Source organism: Bos mutus, chromosome 2, assembly GCF_027580195.1.
Source record: "Bos mutus isolate GX-2022 chromosome 2, NWIPB_WYAK_1.1, whole genome shotgun sequence".
Taxonomy (NCBI): Eukaryota; Metazoa; Chordata; class Mammalia; order Artiodactyla; family Bovidae; genus Bos; species Bos mutus.
The window spans coordinates 41,074,608-41,098,666 of NC_091618.1; the positions used below are offsets into that span (position 1 = coordinate 41,074,608).

Here is a 24,059-nt window from a genome sequence, read left to right on the forward strand (position 1 = left end):
TCCAACAGTTAGGTAAATGGACTAGACATACAAAGTCACAGACATAAATCTTTATGTGAGCTCAGTAGCACACCACCATTTATATGAAATAAAATCACACGCCCACAAAACTGAAATAAACATATTAGTAAGAACACATACAGATAAAAGATCATGTAAGACACCTTAAAATGGTTGCCTCATTTGGATAGGGGTGGGAGAATAAGAAGGGGGCTGGAGATAGACAAGAATGAAAACATCAAACAATATTGAGGCTTTGCTCCGATCAGTGACACAGTGTATTATGTCATTGTCATATGTATATCTAATACGTGAATGAGAAAGATGATTAATGGTCTGGTGTTTGTGTCATAGTAACCCTCTGTGCCTTTTCAGACTGTTCATGGGGTTCTCAAGGCAAGAATACTGAAGTGGTTTGCCATTCCCTTCTCCAGCAAATTTGGAAAATTCAGCAGTGGCCACAGGACTGGAAAAGGTCAGTTTTCATTCCAATCCCAAAGAAAGGCAATGCCAAAGAATGCTCAAACAACCGCACAATTGTACTCATCTCACATGCTAGTAAAGTAATGCTCAAAATTCTCCAAGTCAGGCTTCAGCAATATGCGAACTGTGAACTTCCTGATGTTCAAGTTGGTTTTAGAAAAGGCAGAGAAACCAGAGATCAAATTGCCAACATCCGCTGGATCATGGAAAAAGCAAGAGAGTTCCAGAAAAACATCTACTTCTGCTTTATTGACTATGTCAAAGCCTTTGACTGTGTGGATCACAACAAACTGTGGAAAATTCTGATAGAGATGGGAATCCCAGACCACCTGACCTGCCTCTTGAGAAATCTGTATGCAGGTCAGGAAGCAATAGTTAGAACTAGACATGGAACAACAGACTGGTTCCAAATAGGAAAAGGAGTACGTCAAGGCTGTATATCGTCACCCTGCTTATTTAACTTATATGCAGAGTACATCATGAGAAACGCTGGACTGGAAGAAGTACAAGCTGGAACCAAGACTGCCGGGAGAAATACCAATAACCTCAGATATGCAGATTACACCACCCTTATGGCAGAAACTGAAGAGGAACTAAAAAGCCTCTTGATGAAAGTGAAAGAGGAGAGTGAAAAAGTTGGCTTAAAGCTCAACATTCAGAAAATGAAGATCATGGCATCTGGTCCCACCACTTCATGGGAAATAGATGGGGAAACAGTGGAAACAGTGGCAGACTTTATTTTTCTGGGTTCCAAAATCACTGCAGATGGTGACTGCAGCCATGAAATTAAAAGACGCTTACTCCTTGGAAGGAAAGTTATGACCAACCTAGATAGCATATTCAAAAGCATGACTGCAATCATATTCAAAACCTTTGCCAACAAAGGTTTGTCTAGTCAAGGCTATGGTTTTTCCTGTGGTCGTGTATGGATGTGAGAGTTGGACTGTGAAGAAGGCTGAGCGCTGAAGAATTGATGCTTTTGAACTGTGGTGTTGGAGAAGACTCTTGAGAGTCCCTTGGACTGCAAGGAGATCCAACCAGTCCATTCTGATGGAGATCAGCCCTGAGATTTCTTTGGAGGGAATGATGCTAAAGCTGAAGCTCTAGTACTTTGGCCACCTGATGCGAAGAGTTGACTGATTGGAAAAGACTCTGATGCTAGGAGGGGTTGGGGGCAGGAGGAGAAGGGGACGACAGAGGATGAGATGGCTGGATGGCATCACCAACTCGATGGACATGAGTCTGAGTGAACTCCGGGAGTTGGTGATGGACAGGGAGGCCTGACGTGCTGTGATTCATGGGGTCACAAAGAGTCAGACATGACTGAGCAACTGAACTGAACTGCACCCTCTGTGCGTGCAGTTCATGTGGAAATTAACAAGATATCAGTCATAATCACCAAAACATGCTATTGATAGGTGCTTGACTTCTTTTCTACTATTCTGCAAAGTCAATTGAAAATAATGATTTTTACCACTTATATTTGTTTTATGTGGTAAAGATTTAATTAACTACATGCTATTTTTTAAAAATGCTTTAAAAAAACAAAGATTTAAATCCCTTAACCCAGAGCACCTGACCTGCCTCTTGAGAAACCTGTATGCAGGTCAGGAAGCAAGAGTTAGAACTGGACATGGAACAACAGACTGGTTCCAAAAAGGAAAAGGAGTACGTCAAGGTTGTATATTGTCATCCTGCTTATTTAACTTATATGCAGAGTACATCATGAGAAACACTGAGCTGGATGAAGCACAAGCTGGAATCAAGATTGTCGGGAGAAATATCAATAACCTCAGATATGCAGATTACACTACCCTTATGGCAGAAATTGAAGAGGAACTGAAGAGCCTCTTGATGAAAGTAAAAGAGGAGAGTGAAAAAGTTGGCTTAAAGCTCAGCATTCAGAAAACTAAGATCATGGCATCTGGTCCCATCACTTCATGGGAAATAGATGGGGAAACAATGGAAACAGTGGCAGACTTTATTTTGGGGGGCTCCAAAATCACGGCAGATGATGATTGCAGTCATGAAATTAAAAGACGCTTACTCCTTGGAAGGAAAGTTATGACCACTCTAGACAGCATATTCAAAAGCAGAGACATTACTTTCCCAATAAAGATCCATCTAGTCAAGGCTGTGGTTTTTCCAGTAGTCATGTATGGATATGAGAGTTGAACAAAAAGAAAGCTGAGTGCAGAAGAATTGATGCTTTTGAACTGTGGTGTTGGAGAAGACTCTTGAGAATCCCTTGGACTGTAAGGAGATCCTACCAGTCCATCCTAAAGGAGATCAATCCTGGGTGTTCATCGGAATGACTGATGTTGAAGCTGAAACTACAATACTTTGGCCACTCATGTGAAGAGTTGACTCATTGGAAAAGACCCTGATGCTGGGAAAGATTGAGGGCAGGAGGAGAAGGGGACAACAGAGGATAAGATGGTTGGATGGCATCACTGACACAATGGACATAAGTTTGGGTAAACTCCAGGAGTTGGCGATGGACAGGGTGGCCTGGCATGCTGCGGTTCATGGGGTCGCACAGAGTCGGACACAGCAGAGCAACTGAACTGAACTGAACTGAACCCAGAGCAAACACTTTTGCTGGTTCACAGATAACACGGGAGAAAATAACTCAGTTATTTACGAAATCTTTTAACAGAAACTCATCAGAAAGTGATCTGTTTTGAAGAGGATGGCCAAATACCTAGCCAATTTACAGGGCACACCCTTATATACAGGTGCCTGCTATGTGTGTATAAAAAGAGAAATTTCAATCAGATGTGAATGATTAAGTATAATAAATATAATAATAAATTTAAAGTATGGTATTTCAGACAGATGGCTTTTAGATTATTTTTCTATGCACGACCCTCACTCTCCAAACTAGGGCAAAGGAAGTTAGTATATTTTTCATACTATCCTTTCCAGTACAGTCAGATCAGATACAGATGAAATTTGAACATCAAATTTGATTCTGAAATAGACTAAAATTTTCTCCAAAGGGGACACTAAAAACATATTTAGGCCACTGCATTTCAGTTCTAACCAGAATGTTTATCATATTTCAGTGCAGTTTTAGAAACTAAACTAAATTATATTTAATATATTGGGTTGTATATCAATTAATGGATATATGGTTATTAACTGTTTTCTTAATAGACTGTATTAAGTCCAGCTCGTCTGTAAAACATACTGAAATAACAAAACTCTGGCAGAATTCAACTTGAATTGCTTTCGCCTTGAAAAAGTTCTTAAAGACTTCAAAATACCATTTTTTAGACAGCAAAAAGCTCCTGCTGTTTAATAGTACTGAACACTGGCAGGAAGAAATTATAAATAACTTCTTACATGCTTTAAAAAATAGCACTTTTCAAGTATTAGAAAAATTCTTTTTATAACTGTCTAATGTTTTCTTTTTGGAAAATGATCTGCATTCTTATTTTATAATCCAGGTGAACACTTTATGAACAGAATCTTGGCTATTTGGTGGGGGATAATAGCCTCAGGAACTAATTTCTAGAAAGTGCTGATAACTGAATGAAGTAGACTAATATTTAGTCTCCACAATCAAGTATAAAGTCTGAGGCTGGGAGTTAAAAAATTTCAGAAAGATATCTTAAAAGGACTTGATAAATTAACACAGTCTAAGAATCAGCTACCTGAGGCCTGGAGATGTTCTAGAATACACCCCACTACTCAAGGGGATAAGAGGATTCGATCATCAGTTTGGGAGCTGGACTGCTTGACTTTTAAAAATTTCAGTTCAATTCAGTTCAGTTGCTCAGTTGTGTCCGACTCTTTGCGACCCCACAGATTGCAGCACGCCAGGCTTCCCTGGCTAACCTCAATCTCTCCTGATTCAAAGGAAGCTCATAAAAGAAGCTGTAATTTATTCTTAGAAACAGGAACCAAATACACAAATATACCAAAGCTCTTCAATGAAAAGAGCTTTCGTTCAGGGATCACAATTAAACATTTCATAACTGACAAAAGTGTAAGTTTAAAGTATAGCAGTATTCTTGCCTGGAAAATCCCACGGGCGTCAGAGCCTGCTAGGCTGCAATCCATGGGGTCGCTAAGAGTCGGACACGACTGAGCGACTTCACTTTCACTTTTCACTTTCATGCATTGGAGAAGGAAATGGGAACCCACTCCAGTGTTCTTGCCTGGAGAGTCCCAGGGACGGGGGAGCCTGATGGGCTGCTGCCTATGAGGTGGCACAGAGTCGGACACGACTGAAGTGACTCAGCAGTAGCAGTGATGATTTGACAGGTGGCACTAGTGGTAAAGAACTCACTTACCAATAGGGAAGATCCCCTGGAGGAGGGCATGGCAACCCACTCCAGTGTTCTTGCCTGGAGAATCCCATGGACAGAGGAGCCTGGTGGGCTGCAGTCCACAGAGTCAGACACTACTTAGCATGAACATACAGTGTGAAAACCCTTTGAATTAATTCAGCAGCCTTTGTAAATCCCTTCAAAGTGGAGATTCAAAAATCATCACTTTAGCCAAGTCAAAAGAGGAAGCAAACTCATCTCTTAGCCTCCCTTAATACAAGAAACAAGACCTTTATAAAGGACATTTTTATAGGGACTTCCCTGATGGTCCAATGGTTTCAACTTCATGCTTCCAATGCAGGGGATGCAGGTTTGATCCCTGGTCGAGAAACTAAGATCCCACATGCCATGTAGTGCAGCCAGAAGATTAAAAAAAAAAAAAAACAGAGTCATACAGCTTTTTAAAAAAAATTTTTTTAAGACATTCATATGTTGACTTTTAACTCTTAAAAATACCAGAGTAGGAAATAATATGATTAAGTCCAACTCTCAAAAGATAATTTGGATGATATTTCTTTAAATATCAAGAAAATATCTTCTATTTTAAAAATTATCAAAATAAATATGGGGCTGCATTCAAAGCCCTAAATCAGAAGTGGAAGATGACAGAGGGAACAGTATCGTCAAGAAAGTATCCCCCAGCTAACCACCGACTTCCCTTCCAAGTTAAGGCAGGTGACAGCAGACCTGAGTACATCTAGTTCAGAGACTCACATTCTCACATTCTTGGACTTACCTTGATGCCAAGAGCAAAGCAGAGATGGGATGACCCTCTGGATTTTGCACAAAGGAAGGAGAGAGGCACCTAAGCTGTCATACCTGCTGAGTAACTCCTAGGCATCTGGAGAGCTTGTACTTTGAGGGCCCGGTAATTTAACTATTACTTACCAGGAAGTGGCCTTCAAAGAGCCAAAATTATTGGTTTTCTGTTGGCTTTTATGTAGTTTTACTATAGGACAATGGGGATGATGCTATGAAATACTCTACGTGGACATTAGTATCTGATCAACACAACCAGATGATAAGCAAGCCTTATCTACTGGGCCTTGCAGGAGGAAAGAAAAATATCCTGCCTATAAAACAGAAAAAAAAGTTTTCAAATAAATCATGCCATATCTGAATTATAAAAAGTGCTTCCAAACAGCACATCTTAAGGAGAGCTATACAGCCAAAACAAGGAGCTGGCAGTAAGGGCGTCTTGCTGATGGCGCAGGCAGTAGGAACAGTATGTCGCCTTTAATCCTCAGACCTGGAAACCTTGCCTCAAACTGCTCTTATGAAAAAGAATAATTAATAGTGTCTTGCAGTTTCTCATTTTTTTATAGTTCATGAAATCAAAAGCACACAAAGAACCCAGGTATTCAAAGCTGGATGAAAAGGTGGATATATTATTTACTTCTGAAAGCACTGCTGTCACTGAATGTTTGCATTCCATCACGAGTATATTAATAATTTCATAGGAACATAGTTAACTAAACCTCCCCAAAAGAAAAGGACACAGATGCATTTTTAACCCCAGTAAAATAAGAGTACTTTGTTTTTACAGCCCATAAAACTATTCCTGACTATTAAAACTGTATGAGGTAAAGATACTGCTGGGGGTGAGGAAGGAATGCAAAATAACTGCCCTGTGTCAACACCGACCACATGTATATGTCCAGTGAACATGCCACATAAACACTGAGTCACCCGCAAAAATAAATAAGCGCCCACGGCTTCCGTGGTGGCTCAGTAGTAAAGAATCCACCCGCCCATACAGGAGACATAAGTTCAATCCCTGGTCCAGGAAGATCCCACATGCTGTGGAGCAACGAAGCTCGTGAGCCATGGCTATTGGTCCTGTGCTCTGGAGCCCAGGAACCATAACTACTGAAGCCCACGCACCCTTGAGCCCGTGCTCCGCAACAGGAGAAGCCATCACCATGGGAAGCCCACGCACCGCAACGAGAGAGCAGCCCCTGTTCTCCACAACTAGAGGAAAACCTGCAGGGCAACAAAGATCCAGCACAGCCCAAGATAAATGAATATTAAACGGGTTCCCCAAAGAGTTACTGGCCGCCCAGCCCATGCAGAAGTATTAAACCATTCATCTTTGAATTACTCATCCTTCAAAATTCAGCTCAACCATCCCCTCCTCTATGTAGCTTTCCCTGATCCTGCCCTAAATTGTAGACTCCATAAAGAGACTGCATCTTATTCTTCGTTGTTTTCCCTTAACCTTAAGACAATGTGGAGGGATGGAGGGAGGGAGGATAGGACAAGTGCCAGAAATCACATAAAGAAACCCTTTTCCATTATCTGAATAGCTTCACAGACCAAAAGATCTCTTTAGGGTCAAGTACCAGGTCAGTCAGCATTTAATGAATAAACACTAACAGCAGTGAGGAAAAGCCTCAGACACAATTAAGACTCTGAAAAGTTCTACCAATTTATAAGAAACATAGTCTTGTCCTAATGCTGTAAGATCCTTATTGTCAAATAGTTTAGTCTGATTTACTACATGCATGACGTCATTTTGGTAAAAAGTAAAGGAGGAAGAAATGAAATGTTCATTCTACAATGTATTAGAGGTTTTCAGCCTCTTGTTTGAAAAATATTCCTATAAGAAAGACAGATAGATCTTTTTTCATTTTAAAATTATTTTAATTGAATTCACTTGAAACTTCTTGCAGAAATGATCACATGAAAAAAGCCTAAATAGATTTTGTCTTTAAACACAATCAAAATATCATAAAGCACATGATTATCATTATGGGAGTTGAGTTAGAACTGACCACTCAAAGAGGACACCTTTATAAACAAATCTAAATATCCATGGTTTAGGTTCTAACAGTGAAGATTCTACTATTATAATTAATTTTAGAAGAATAGGGGAAATTATCTTACATGATGATTCTAGTCTATGAATCATCAAAAAATTGGTTCTGGAAAATAACACAATTCTTATTGGCAGCAGATGACAACCAAGAATCCTAATGAGCTCTTTTACCTGATCAAACCCTCACTTTATATACATTTTATAGTATTTAGAGGAAAGTTAATGCATTACTGTTTGGGACTAGATTTCTGCAAAAAATAGGAGTAATGAAAGTAAAGCAAAATGTAAAAGGCAAGTAGTATAAAATTTATATCTGTATTTATAACTAAGGTTCACCTCTGTTGAGCTTTTGAAACATAACTTCAAGGGGATTATTACTGAAAAACATCACTACTCTCAAAGGCTTTGACAGTGGGTGATCCTGAATTCTGATGCCAGTTCTATCACTTACTGTGTGATTCTTTTTTTTTTTTTTTTGAGAGTAGGAAAAAAAGGCTATTTAATAAATTAAAAGTCAGAACACAGCATAAAATAAATGGCCAGGATAGAGTCCATGCAATAATATTCTGTTAATTGTGAGAAGCATACACACAATAGCCATTGAATCAGAAGCAGACTGTCAGAAATCTAACCTGTCAGCAGGTCAGCCATGCTTCCCTTGTCTATCATTCCATCTATGGAGGTTACATGGGGAGGAATAGGGACCATTTCTGTTGGGATAAAATTCTGCTGAGATGTACTGAAACAGCAATTGCTGTTTACTTAGAGCAAAAAGCAATTTAAGTCAGGTGATAAGAAGAACGTAGAATTCATTAACCTTCCTGCTCACAGCTCTTCTAGGAGAAAAAAATCCTATTGCTTAAAGAAATGTATATAAAAGATAGCAAGTGGTGGTACTTTCAGATGTGTATTTACAAAGCTGCCCCAAATATACTGCCCTGCCATGACAAAGTTTCTATTTTTTTTTTCTAACTCGTTGTGTGATTTTATTAATTTCTCCAAGTGTGCATTCACTACAAGTCTCACTTCTCTTGCCTACCTTTCAGACCCTCACAGTCTCTGACTTTCAAACCTCTGTCTGGACAACTCTTACACTTTAGGTCTGAATTTAGACATTTAGCTCCATAAACATTTAGCTTCCTATTCAATCCCGCTCCTACAGGGGATAAAAGCACCCTCAATTTTCCCCACCATGGCACTTCTCAGACTATAATTTAGATGTGGTCGAATTGTCTTTCTCCTCCATTGTTCTGTAAGCTTCATGAGGGGAGAGCTTCTCTCTGGCAGCTTCATCATTGTCTGGCACTTACCAGGTACTCAGTAAACATTTCTGGAAAAAAAAAAGTGCTCGAAATGGTTCTTAAAAGGGTTCAATCAATAGGAATCTATTCATCAATCCACTGAGGTTAGAAAGTACGTTATGCACTTGGCTACCACAGAGGGTCAATATGAGAAGTCCATTTAAGTAACATTTCTGGTCATTCACAAAATCATGGTTACAGACATTAACCATTATGCTACCGAACATCTGGCAACGTCCGCATCAAAGGGATAAATTTCTCCCTAATAGGAAAACGTTTATATCTCTAGACAGATAAGCTTCCTTTATCAGATAATGGAAATTATATACCCCAGCACCTGGCATTTCTCACTTAACTGTAAGAAAAGTAAGATCTACAATCAGTAACTAATGCAATTAACTTATCTTAGATGCCTTATACCACTAATCTTCTGTGCTTCTCAATTTTTTGTCAAAATTAACTTCTACTGAAATTCTTCATTAATCATTAATCTATCTTGAGTTCTTTCTTCATTTAAGTTATTAGAGAATATTAAGCAGATTTCCCTGTGCTATACAGTAGGTCCTTGCTGGTTATCTGTTTAAATATAACAGCATGTACATGTCAATTCCAAACTCCCAATTTATCTCTGCCCCATCATTCCCCCCAGTAATCATAAAGACCAAGAAGTAGTTTTAAGAATGAACCAAGTTCCAGTTTAATCTGCCCACATTCTGCATTGGGGTGGACACCTGCAAAGGGTCTCCTTTAATCCATCAGTCAAGAAATAGTCTCTTAATTCAGTACATGGTATTTGTATCCTGGATTAAAAAACAGTGCCATGTGATCCCATTGGTAATTAGATCACTTGATTTTGCTAGAACTTCTCAAATGCCTTTTTTTTTTTTTTTTTTTGTGTGAGGGGCTATCACTGCAGTTCCTTATTTCTGGGCAATCCCTGGAGAAGGAAACAGCAACCCATTCCAGTATTCTTGCCTGGAGAATTCCAAGGACTGTATGGTCCATAGGGTCACAAAGAGTTGGACACTACTGAGCAACTTCGCTTTCCTTCACTTTCACATCTTTACATTTCTTGGAACTTAGAGAATCTCCATCTAGCTCCTATAGCCCTTCTGAGTTCTTCAGTCTTGTGTTTAATTTCCTTGGGTCTCCTTCATCCATAAAAAGTATGGTCAACAGACAAGAAGAGGATGGAATAAATGAAGTTTCTTACTGAAAGTAGAGGTCAAACATCCACAGTCCTTCACCCCTCAAGAGTTACATGAGACCTCATCCACCTACATCAAGAATCAGTACATAAATACCAATGGTTTGGACTTCCCTGGTGGTTCAGTGATGAACAATCCACCTGCCAAAGCAGGAGACATGGGTTGGATTCCCTGGCCCAGGAAGATTCCATATGCCTCAGGGCAAATGAGCCTGTGCACAACAACTACTGAGCCTGTGCTCTAGAGCCCACGGGCCGCAACCACTGAGCCCACGTGCTGCAACTGCTGGAGTCCACGTGCTCTAGAGCCCAAGGGCTGCAACCACTGAGCCCACGTGCTGCAACTGCTGGAGTCCACGTGCTCTAGAGCCCAAGGGCTGCAACCACTGAGCCCACGTGCTGCAACTGCTGGAGTGCCACCCAAGGGCTGCAACCACTGAGCCCACATGCCTCAACTACTGGGCCACGTGCAAACAACCACTGAGCCCACATGCTGCAACTGCTGGAGTCCACGTGCTCTAGAGCCCAAGGGCTGCAACCACTGAGCCCACATGCCTGAGCCCGTGCTCTAGAGCCCAAGGGCCACAACCACTGAGCCCACATGCTGCAACTGCTGAAGTCCACGTGCTCTAGAGCCCAAGGGCCGCAACCACTGAGCCCACGTGCTGCAACTGCTGGAGTCCACGTGCTCTAGAGCCCAAGGGCTGCAACCACTGAGCCCACGTGCCACAACTACTGAAGTCCACGTGCTCTAGAGCCCAAGGGCCACAACCACTGAGCCCACATGCTGCAACTGCTGGAGTCCACGTGCTCTAGAGCCCAAGGGCTGCAACCACTGAGCCCACATGCCTCAACTACTGAAGTCCACGTGCTCTAGAGCCCAAGGGCCACAACCACTGAGCCCACATGCTGCAACTGCTGGAGTCCACGTGCTCTAGAGCCCAAGGGCCGCAACCACTGAGCCCACGTGCTGCAACTGCTGGAGTCCACGTGCTCTAGAGCCCAAGGGCTGCAACCACTGAGCCCACGTGCCTCAACTACTGAAGTCCACGTGCTCTAGAGCCCAAGGGCCACAACCACTGAGCCCACATGCTGCAACTGCTGGAGTCCACGTGCTCTAGAGCCCAAGGGCTGCAACCACTGAGCCCACATGCCTCAACTACTGAAGTCCACGTGCTCTAGAGCCCAAGGGCCACAACCACTGAGCCCACATGCTGCAACTGCTGAAGTCCACGTGCTCTAGAGCCCAAGGGCCGCAACCACTGAGCCCACGTGCTGCAACTGCTGGAGTCCACGTGCTCTAGAGCCCAAGGGCTGCAACCACTGAGCCCACGTGCCACAACTACTGAAGTCCACGTGCTCTAGAGCCCAAGGGCTGAAACCACTGAGCCCACATGCCTCAACTACTGAAGTCCACGTGCTCTAGAGCCCAAGGGCTGAAACCACTGAGCCCACATGCTGCAACTGCTGGAGTCCACGTGCTCTAGAGCCCAAGGGCCGCAACCACTGAGCCCACGTGCTGCAACTGCTGGAGTCCACGTGCTCTAGAGCCCAAGGGCTGCAACCACTGAGCCCACGTGCCACAACTACTGAAGTCCACGTGCTCTAGAGCCCAAGGGTCGCAACCACTGAGCCCATGTGCTGCAACTGCGGAGTCCACATGCTCTGAGCCCAAGGGCTGCAACCACTGTACCGTGCTCTACCACAACCACTGAGCCCACATGCTGCAACTGCTGAAGTCCACGTGCTCTAGAGCCCAAGGGCACAACCACTGAGCCCACGTGCAACTGCTGGAGTCCACGTGCTCTAGAGCCCAAGGGCTGCAACCACTGAGCCCACGTGCCACAACTACTGAAGTCCACGTGCTCTAGAGCCCAAGGGCTGAAACCACTGAGCCCACATGCCTCAACTACTGAAGTCCACGTGCTCTAGAGCCCAAGGGCTGAAACCACTGAGCCCACATGCTGCAACTGCTGGAGTCCACGTGCTCTAGAGCCCAAGGGCCGCAACCACTGAGCCCACGTGCTGCAACTGCTGGAGTCCACGTGCTCTAGAGCCCAAGGGCTGCAACCACTGAGCCCACGTGCCACAACTACTGAAGTCCACGTGCTCTAGAGCCCAAGGGCCGAAACCACTGAGCCCACATGCCTCAACTACAAAGTCCACGTGCTCCTAGCCCAAGGGCCACAACCACTGAGCCCACATGCTGCAACTGCTGAAGTCCACGTGCTCTAGAGCCCAAGGGCCGCAACCACTGAGCCCACGTGCTGCAACTGCGGGAGTCCACATGCTCTAGAGCCCAAGGGCTGCAACCACTGAGCCCACGTGCCACAACTACTGAAGTCCACGTGCTCTAGAGCCCAAGGGCCACAACCACTGAGCCCACGTGCTGCAACTGCTGAAGTCCACGTGCTCTAGAGCCCAAGGGCCACAACCACTGAGCCCACGTGCTGCAACTGCTGAGGTCCATGTGCTCTAGAGCCCAAGGGCCGCAACCATTGAGCCCACGTGCCCATGTGCTCTGAGCCCAAGGGCGCAACCACTGAGCCCACGTGCAACTGCTGGAGTCCACGTGCTCTAGAGCCCAAGGGCTGCAACCACTGAGCCCACGTGCGCAACTACTGAAGTCCACGTGCTCTAGAGCCCAAGGGCCGCAACCACTGAGCCCACGTCCACTGCTGGAGTCCACGTGCTCTAGAGCCCAAGGGCTGCAACCACTGAGCCCACGTGCCGCAACTACTGAAGTCCACGTGCTCTAGAGCCCAAGGGCCACAACCACTGAGCCCACGTGCTGCAACTGCTGGAGTCCACGTGCTCTAGAGCCCAAGGGCCACAACCACTGAGCCCACGTGCCGCAACTGCTGAAGTCCACGTGCTCTAGAGCCCAAGGGTCGCAACCACTGAGCCCATGTGCTGCAACTGCTGAAGTCCACATGCTCTAGAGCCCAAGGGCCGCAACCACTGAGCCCACGTGCTGCAACTGCTGAAGTCCGCATGCTCTAGAGCCCATGCTCTGCAACAAGAGAAGCCACTGCAATGAGAGGCCTGTGCATCACAACAAAGAGTAGCCCCCCTCACCACAACTAGAGAAAAGCCTGCATGCAGCAAAGAAGACCCAGCACAGCCATAAATAAATAAAAAATAAAAATAAATAAACACCAATGGTTCAATTGTGATTTTATCTTTAATGCTTCTGCTATTCTGTTTAATTGTTGAAGTCACTGTCAAAGCATTCTGAAAGGAGGTCAAATATTAACACATATCCTCAAAAACAGAACTAGAACCTACTAACATTTATCTTAAATTTTTTCAAGAGTTCCTGGATCTAATCTAGCAGCTTAAAGATGCATCATCAAAAGCAAATGATAATGATATTATCCAAAGCATCCATTACAGGCTTCATTATTCAAACAGAAATGCCTGAGGGAGACCTGATCAGTGAAAGCAAGGCAAAATGAACTACCTTGTACCGTGGAATCAAATGTTTAAAAATATACAGGAAAGGATGACTTAACGAGAGAAATCCCATAGCAACTCAATCCTGCCAGCACTGGAAATCTTAGAACACTACTGGGTCTCTAGGACAAATAAAAAGCAATAGTTATCTACATCATATTGCACATGGCACAGCGGCAATCAATACAGCAACTTTGGAGATCTTTGCTTCTTAAGCAGAAACTTTTTCAAAACTGCATAAATAGTGCTTCTCTTTTTTTGAAGTACATAAATGCAAAAGAGGCCATAATCTCTCAGAACAACACTTAAAAATTATAGTAGCAGAATTATCTACCAAGGACAAACAGACTCACCCATTAACAAGCAGCAGTTTAATGCTGACTGACTCATTGCAGTAAATAAGCAGTAAATGGATGGCAATGGTGTATTCCTTTGCTACAGCTGCCATAACAAAGTACAACAGACCAGAGGTTTAAACAACAGAAATTTATTTCCTCATAGTTCTGTAGGATAGAGGTCTAAGAGCAAGCTATGGGCAGCACTGGTTTCATTTTGCGGCCTCTCTCCTCAACTTGCAGATGGCCTCCTTCTCACTAGGTCTTCACACGGTACATGGTATTCTCATGTGCACACAAGTGCCTGTGTCCAAATTTCCTCTTCTTAAAGCACACCGTGTGTGTGTGCATGCTCAGTCTTGTCTGACTCTTTTCAACCCCATGGACTGTAGCCTGCGAGGCTCCTCTGTCTATGGGATTTCCCAGGCAAGAATATTGGAGTCGGTTGCCATTTCCTACTCCAGGGGATCTTTCCAACCCAGGGATCAAAATCTCCTGTGTCTCCTACATTGGCAGGTGGATTCTTTACCACTGCACCACCTGGGAATCCCTTAAAGGACACCAGTCTTATTAGATTAGGGCCTACAGTAAAGACTTCATTTTAATTTAATTACTTCCTTAAAGTCCTTATATCCAAATACAGCCACATTCTGAGTTACTGGCTAGTTGGGACTTCAACATATAAATTCTAGAGGACAAAATGCAGCCCATAATAGATGACCTGGTCTGCTCAACAAACTGGATTACTTTCATTCAGAGGGAAGTTTATAGCAATACAGGACTTCCTCCAGAACAAGAAAAGTCTCAAACAAGCAACCTAACCCACACGTAGAAGAACCAGAAAAGGACAAATGAAGTCCAAAGTCAATAGGAGGAAGGGAATAAAATAGATCAGAGTGAAAAAATAAAATAAAATAGAGACTGAAAAGAGAACAGAATATAAAAAAGAGTGTATACATGTATACATATAACTGATTCATTGTTGTGCAGCAGAAACTAACCCAATATTGTAAATCAACTATATGCCAATAAAAATTTTTTTTAAAAAAGAAAATACAGGCAGTACACTCTTTGACATCTGTCTTCATGTTATCTTTCTCAATGTATCTCCTCAGACAAAGGAAGCAAAAATAAAAATAAACAAATGGGACTACATCAGACTAGAAAGTTTCTGCACAATATAAGAAACTATTAACAAAATGAAAAGACAGCCTATTGAATGAGAGAGATATCTGCAAATCATATACTCAATAAGGGATTAGTATCCAAAATATACAAACAACTCATACAATTCAACAATGAAAAAATAACCCAATAAAAATATAAGCAAAGGAGACATTTTTCCAAAGAAGACACACAGATAGCTAAGAAGCACATGAAAAGTTGTTCAATATCACTGTGTAATGCAAATCAAAAACACAATGAGCTATCACCTCATGCCTATTAGAATGACTATTATCAAAAAGGCAAGAAATAACAAGTGCTGGGAAGGATATAGAAAAAAAGAAACCCTCACACACTGTTGGTGGGAATGTGAACAGGTGGAAAATACTATGGATATTCCTCAAAAAATTAAGAACAGAACTACCATATGATCCAGCTATTCTACTTCTGGGTTTTTAATCAAAAGAATATTAAAGCAGTAATTCAAAAAGATATACATACCCATATATTCATGACAACATTATTGACAAGAGCCAAGATATGGAAACAACCTAAGTGCCCATCAGCAGATCAGATCAGATCAGATCAGTCGCTCAGTCGTGTCCGACTCTTTGCGACCCCATGAATCGTACCATTCCAGGCCTCCCTGTCCATCACCAACTCACAGAGTTCACTCAGACTCACGTCCATCGAGTCAGTGATGCCATCCAGCCATCTCATCCTCTGTCGTCCCCTTCTCCTCTTGCCCCCAATCCGTCCCAGCATCAGAGTCTTTTCCAATGAGTCAACTCTTCGCATGAGGTGGCCGAAGTACTGGAGTTTCAGCTTTAACATCATTCCTTCCAAAGAAATCCCAGGGCTGATCTCCTTCACAATGGACTGGTTGGATCTCCTTGCAGTCCAAGGGACTCTCAAGAGTCTTCTCCAACACCACAGTCCAAAAGCATCGATTCTTTGGCACTCAGCCTTCTTCACAGTCCAACTCTCACATCCATACACGACCACAGGAAAAACCATAGCCTTGACTAGACGGACCTTTGTTGGCAAAGTAATATCTCTGCTTTTGAATATGCTATCTAGGTTGGTCATAACTTTCCTTCCAAGGAGTAAGCGTCTTTTAATTTCATGGCTGCAGTCACCATCTGTAGTGATTTTGGAGCCCCCCAAAATAAAGTCTGCCACTGTTTCCACTGTTTCCCCATCTATTTCCCATGAAGTGGTGGGACCAGATGCCATGATCTTCATTTTCTGAATGTTGAGCTTTAAGCCAACTTTTTCACTCTCCACTTTCACTTTCATCAAGAGGCTTTTGAGTTCCTCTTCACTTTCAGCAGATGAATGGACACAAAACATGTGGTATATACATATTCACAATGAAGTACCAGTCAGTCATAAGAAAGATGAAATCTTGCCATGTGACAAGATAGATGGACTTTGATAAGGTATTATGATAAGTGAAATGTCAGATGGAGAAAGACCAATACCATATGATTTCATTCACATGTAGAATATTTGAAACTAAATAAACGAAGCAAACCAAACAAAAATGAACAAGTAGATACAAAGAATAGAGTGGGGCTAACAGAGGGGAAGGAGCAGGAATAGGGGAAAGCATGAAAAGGGGAAAGGGGATCAACTGTACTGTGACCAATGGCAACTAAATTTTGGGTGGTGACCACGCTATAGTGTATATATGAGTAGAAATATAATGTGGTCCATATGCAACTTATATAATGTTACAAATCAATGTTACTAATAAATTTTTAAAAAAAAAAAGTTCATAGCAATACAGGCACACCTCAAGAAACAAGAAAAAAGTCAAATAAATAACCTAACTCTACACCTCAAACAACTAGAAAAGGAAGAAATGAAGAACCCCAGGGTTAGTAGAAGGAAAGAAATCTTAAAAATTAGAGCAGAAATAAATGCAAAAGAAACAAAAGAGACCATAGCAAAAATCAACAAAGCCAAAAGCTGGTTCTTTGAAAGGATAAATAAAATTGACAAACCATTAGCCAGACTCATCAAGAAACAAAGGAGAAAAATCAAATCAATAAAATTAGAAATGACAGTGGAGAGATCACAACAGACAATATAGAAATACAAAGGATCATAAGAGACTATTATCAACAATTATATGCCAATAAAATGGACAACGAGGAAGAAATGGACAAATTCTTAGAAAAGTACAACTTTCCAAAACTCGACCAGGAAGAAATAGAAAACCTTAACAGACCCATCACAAGCATGGAAATTGAAACTGTAATCAAAAATCTTCCAGCAAACAAAAGCCCAGGTCCAGACGGCTTCACAGCTGAATTCTACCAAAAATTTAGAGAAGAGCTAACACCTATCCTGCTCAAACTCTTCCAGAAAATTGCAGAGGAAGGTAAACTTCCAAACTCATTCTATGAGGCCACCATCACCCTAATACCAAAACCTGACAAAGATGCCACAAAAAAGAAAACTATAGGCCAATATCACTGATGAACATAGATGCAAAAATCCTAAACAAAATTCTAGCAATCAGAATCCAACAACACATTAAAAAGATCATACACCATGACCAAGTGGGCTTTATCCCAGGGATGCAAGGATTCTTCAATATCCATAAAATCAATCAATGTAATACACCACATTAACAAATTGAAAACAAAACCCATATGATTATCTCAATAGATGCAGAGAAAGCCTTTGACAAAATTCAACACCCATTTATGATAAAAACTCTCCAGAAAGCAGGAATAGAAGGAACATACCTCAACATAATAAAAGCTATATATGACAAACCCACAGCAAACATTATCCTCAATGGTGAAAAATTGAAAGCATTTCCTCTAAAGTCAGGAACAAAACAAGGGTGCCCACTTTCACCATTACTATTCAACATAGTTTTGGAAGTTTTGGCTACAGCAATCAGAGCAGAAAAAGAAATAAAAGGAATCCAAATTGGAAAAGAAGAAGTAAAACTCTCACTATTTGCAGATGACATGATCCTCTACATAGAAAACCCTAAAGACTCCACCAGAAAATTACTAGAACTAATCAATGATTATAGTAAAGTTGCAGGATATAAAATCAACACACAGAAATCCCTTGCATTCCTATACACTAATAATGAGAAAACAGAAAGAGAAATTAAGGAAACAATTCCATTCACCATTGCAACGAAGAGAATAAAATACTTAGGAATATATCTACCTAAAGAAACTAAAGACCTATATATAGAAAACTATAAAACACTGGTGAAAGAAATCAAAGAGGACACTAATAGATGGAGAAATATACCATGTTCATGGATTGGAAGAATCAATATAGTGAAAATGAGTATACTACCCAAAGCAATTTATAGATTCAATGCAATCCTATCAAGCTACCAACAGTATTCTTCACAGAGCTAGAACAAATAATTTCACAATTTGTATGGAAATACAAAAACCCTCGAATAGCCAAAATAGCGATCTTGAGAAAGAAAAATGGAACTGGAGGAATCAACCTACCTGACTTCAGGCTCTACTACAAAGCCACAGTTATCAAGACAGTATGGTACTGGCACAAAGACAGAAATATAGATCAATGGAACAAAATAGAAAGCCCAGAGATAAATCCACGCACATATGGACACCTTATCTTTGACAAAGGAGGCAAGAATATACAGTGGATTAAAGACAATCTCTTTAACAAGTGGTGCTGGGAAATCTGGTCAACCACTTGTAAAAGAATGAAACTAGAACACTTTCTAACACCATATACAAAAATAAACTCAAAATGGATTAAAGATCTCAACATAAGACCAGAAACTATAAAACTCCTAGAGGAGAACATAGGCAAAACACTCTCTGACATACATCACAGCAGGATCCTCTATGACCCACCTCCCAGAATATTGGAAATAAAAGCAAAAATAAACAAATGGGACCTAATTAAACTTAAAAGCTTCTGCACATCAAAGGAAACTATTAGCAAGGTGAAAAGACAGCCTTCAGAATGGGAGAAAATAATAGCAAATGAAGCAACCGACAAACAACTAATCTCAAAAATATACAAGCAACTCCTACAGCTCAACTCCAGAAAAATAAATGACCCAATCAAAAAATGGGCCAAAGATCTAAATAGACATTTCTCCAAAGAAGACATACAGATGGCTAACAAACACTTGAAAAGATGTTCAACATCACTCTTTATCAGAGAAATGCAAATCAAAACCACTATGAGGTACCATTTCACACCAGTCAGAATGGCTGCGATCCAAAAGTCTACAAATAATAAATGCTGGAGAGGGTGTGGAGAAAAGGGAACCCTCTTACACTGTTGGTGGGAATGCAAATTAGTACAGCCACTATGGAGAACAGTGTGAGATTCCTTTTAAAAACTGGAAATAGAACTGCCTTATGATCCAGCAACCCCACTGCTGGGCATACACACTGAGGAAACCAGAATTGAAAGAGACACGTGTACCCCAATGTTCATCGCAGCACTGTTTATAATAGCCAGGACATGGAAGCAACCTAGATGTCCATCAGCAGATGAATGGATAAGAAAGCTGTGGTACATATACACAATGGAGTATTACTCAGCCATTAAAAAGAATACATTTGAATCAGTTCTAATGAGGTGGATGAAACTGGAGACTATTATACAGAGTGAAGTAAGCCAGAAGGAAAAACATAAATACAGTATACTAACGCATGTATATGGAATTTAGAAAGATGGTAACGATAACCCTGTGTATGAGAGACAGCAAAAGAGACACTGATGTATAGAACAGTCTTATGGACTCTGTGGGAGAGGGTGGGAAGATTTGGGAGAATGTCATTGAAACATGTGAAATGTCATGTATGAAACGAGATGCCAGTCCAGGTTCAGTGCGATGCTGGATGCTTGGGGCTGGTGCGCTGGGAAGGCCCAGGGGATGGTATGGGGAGGTTGGGAGGGAGGAGGTTCAGGATGGGGAGCATGTGATTTTTTTTTAAAATTAAAGAAAAAAAAAAAAAAAGGAACAGAAAATCTAAACAAACTAAAATTAGCTATATCTTGTTACTCAAAATAGTCTAAGTATTGGCAAGACAAATCTCTCAGACAGGCACAGTGCTTACCCAGCATGGTGAAAAGGAACTCAACTAATACTCAGCAGACTCAAAGACGAAAACCTGCAATATCTGTAACACAGGAAATTCTGAGTTCTGCTGATTCATCCTGACTTAAAGCTGCAATTACACTTGAGTAAGGAGTACCCAAGCTGACTCTGCATTTTTTTTTTCTGCAGAGCTCTCAGAATTTGGCACACAAGAAATTTAATAGTTGTTCTTCAGAGTCTTTTGTAATTTCTCAGATATTGAACTGTGGTCACCTACATTACAGTGTCTGATAGCATTACATGGTATCTTTCTGGCAAAAATGCAGTCTTAGTCAAAATACTGATGAGAGTTTAAGATACTGACTGGAGCTTCTCAAACTACAGAAAACCATGCAAGAATGCTCCTTCACCCAAGAAATATTCGCTGCTGGCTCAATCAGAGACTGAAGAGTCCTGCTTAAGGCAACAGCTCTTGTTCATGCTTTGTACAAAGACATCTGTGCAACTGGTTCCAACTTGGGAAATAGCATTTAAATATCAACATAAACACATGCTCAGAGGAAAATCGGGTAAATCGTCATCAGGATCAAAATTTCTAAGAAAGTGTATTAGAGCAAATTAGGAAGCAAAGAACCTTCTCAAAATAGGTACTATTTGCAAGTCATCATTTTCTTTACTCTTCATACAGAAGTCATGTGAATTGCATACTGAAAGGTAAAGTGGAATTTCTAGACTGAAGTCCAATTATACTTGAGTCAGTAATTTATCATGCTTGCTATATATATATATAGTAAAGATTATAGTTAGCACTTAATTAGCTAGCATCACTTCAAATATTTATTCCATTTAAAATCACATTTAAGTACTCCATTTGAGATTTTTTAATACATTAAATGTCTCTTCTTTCAGCAAAAGAAAATAATTAACTTCGGGCTTTATATTTTTCTTTAGGTGCTATATGACATATAATTAGCTAAAAAATATCAGTTGCTTCAACAACAGATATTATTTTGACAAAACTATCATGAAGTAGTGTTTTATTGCAATTATTTCTTGACAAGATCATAACTAAATACTTACTTGTTCAGTGTGAGGTCAAGAATGAATTTGGAGCCAAAGGCTTCAATCTGGAAGCTTGCCTGGGCCAGATGGACAGCCTATGGTTTCAAAAAGACAAAAAGAAACTTAGTTTACTTTCATATCTTTAAAGCTGATTATATTGATATAAAGAATGATATTTAATAAGAAGAATATTTTATGGACTGATTCGTTTCTTAATGGATCCCTATATAATAATTTATTTCTTTAAAAAGAGAACAGGGGTATCATCATGGTTTTACCTGGAAGGCCTAAATATCTGTTCAGCAAGAAACTAATAAAAGTCCTTTAAAAAGGAGTCCATCTTGATAAAAATTAAGAGCAGATTCAACTGAACTTTCAAAGTGACTGTGATGAATTATGCAAAAGTCTGACTAATTAAAGCTTAATTTCAGCCTATTTTGTGCACAAAGCTAACCAATTCTTTCTGCACACCTAAGTCAAAACTCATGTCAGCGTTCTGCTCTTCATCAGGAATTGGAACTTTCTGTAAATGAATTATCAGCAGAATGTCCCGGTAAAAAAACCTTTCCACTTCAGAAAGCACATCAAACCAGGCCCTCTGTGGATACTGAGAGTCTCTGTTCCCCTTTGAAAGTCACACATTTACAAATACTGTCCTCTTTGTGATTTAACCCAAAATGTAAAGATAATCTCATCTCAACATGAGTCATATGTTCTAGGTATTAAAGGGGCTTCCCAGCTGGTGCTGGTGGTGAAGAACCCACCTGCCAATGCAGGAAACATAACAGATTTGGGTTCAATCCCTGGATCAGGAAGATCCCCTGGAGAAGGGCACGACAACCCACTCCAGTATTCTTGCCTGGAGAATCCCATGGAAAGAGGAGCCTGGCGGGCTATGGTCCTAAAGATTAGAATAGCTCACAGAAGCATCTTGAATAATATAAATCAACAAATCAATGAAGTTCTGTTAAAGTATTATCTAAGAAAAAACTCTCCTTTGTCACCCTGTCAGAAAAAAAAGAACAAAGATAAATGTAACATACCCCTCAACCCCTTGCTCACAAACACCCTTCCTCCAGACTTCATTCTTAAGGCACAGTGGGTGTCATCTATGAAGTGTTACATGCATAGCAACCAGACACTTCACTCCCACTCTCCTCAAGCCACTGCTTGTTTCTCTTGCCTTCCTCCTCCACTTCCCATTATCAAAATCCTTCTCTTCCTTCAAGGGCAGACCAATGACATTACTTTCCAGTAAGCCTTCTTCACACACAGTTGCTGGGAATGAACTTGAGGCTTCAGGAGCACTGTGCCCTCCCTCCACAGTGATGGATGATCACTTTCCATTCTGGACGGTTTGCTTCACAACTGATATCACAGGGGTCTTGCAAACATCTGTACATTAACCATCCTTCCCCAAAATATATGAACTTTCAATTAACTAATCAAATATTAATAATCAGGACTATTTTGCCATGCCAAATCCATAAAATACTATAAGTAAACCATGACTTCAATGTCTTGTCAAGCATAACTGCTGATCTGATAGTCTCAATAATTACCAAATAAAATTAAGAGGAAATAAACATATTAAATTTTAAATACAGAACAATGAGAGAGAAGGTGCCTCAATCCCTAATACCATGGGATATCATGTCAGACCCCAAATAACCATGTAGAACAGGGTCATTATCCTCGATCTGAGCTTCCTGTATTCAGACAACTCCCTGAGAGAGAAACCTCTCTTGCCAGGTGTGGTCTCTGTCATCTGTAGCAAAACCTCTGTTCACCTAATATAACTATCACAAAGTCTTTCATCTAAATTCATTCTGTCTTGAAGCACTAATTTTTGCATGAAAATTTTTACTTGATGAATAATTTGTATAGGGGAAAATTTTTCATCTCTGGGTCCCAAAAGCTTAAGAAAACAGCTTTTTTCCTGGGAATAAGATACGTCCCTCAGGCATACTTTCTCTTAAGAATATTAAATAGTAGAGAAGAGTTCATTAAAGGCACTCTGGCTTAAAAGAGCTGCTAAATGTACTTGTTTGAGCATCTTTATAAATAAGAACATACTGTGGTGAAAAGAGAATGCTGCTGCTGCTGCTAAGTCGCTTCAGTCGTGTTCGACTCTGTGCGACCTCAGAGACGGCAGCCCACCAGGCTCCCCCGTCCCTGGGATTCTCCAGGCAAGAACACTGGAGTGGGTTGCCATTTCCTTCTCCAATGCATGAAAGTGAAAAGTGAAAATCAAGTTGCTCAGTCGTGTCTGACTCTTAGCGACCCCATGGACTGCAGCCTACCAGGCTCCTCCGTCCATGGGATTTTCCAAGCAGGAGTACTGGAGTGGGGTGCCATTGCCTTTTATACATAAAACAAAAACTACACATAGGGACTTCCCTTGTGGTACAATGGATAAGAATCTGCCTGCCAACGCAGGGGACATGAGTTCAATCCCTGGTCCGAGGAGATTCCACATGCGGCAGAGCACTTAAGCCTAGGCACCACAACCACTGAAGCCGCTGCAATAAGAAGCCTGTGCACCACAAGCAAGAGTCGCCCTAGCTCACTGCAACTAGAGAAAGCCTGCGCGCAGCAACAAAGACCAGCACCACCAAAAATAAATAACTGTTTTAGTACTGAAGAAAAAAAACTACACGTAAATTATGACATCGAAACAAATGGAGCAAAACTTCCAAATGAGTATTTCAAGGAAAAGTGCTTATAATTCAAACTTAGACAAATCTCTGTATTTCTGTAACTAATCTAAAGAACCTGACAGTGACCCAGCAAAAGACTCATTTCACAGCAAATAAGCA

At 41.2% G+C, this 24,059-nt stretch overlaps 1 protein-coding gene across 4 annotated transcripts in view; it reads right to left on the reverse strand.

Annotated features, from left to right (window-relative positions):
- Positions 1-24,059, reverse strand: part of ADAM23 (ADAM metallopeptidase domain 23) — a 194,662-nt gene that overhangs the window by 124,615 nt on the left and 45,988 nt on the right. For all 4 annotated transcript variants that reach the window (XM_070387704.1, XM_070387698.1, XM_070387689.1 and 1 more), the window contains exon 3: positions 21,259-21,335. In XM_070387704.1, the coding sequence (XP_070243805.1) occupies positions 21,259-21,335 (77 nt within the window). The remainder of the gene's footprint in view (positions 1-21,258; positions 21,336-24,059) is intronic.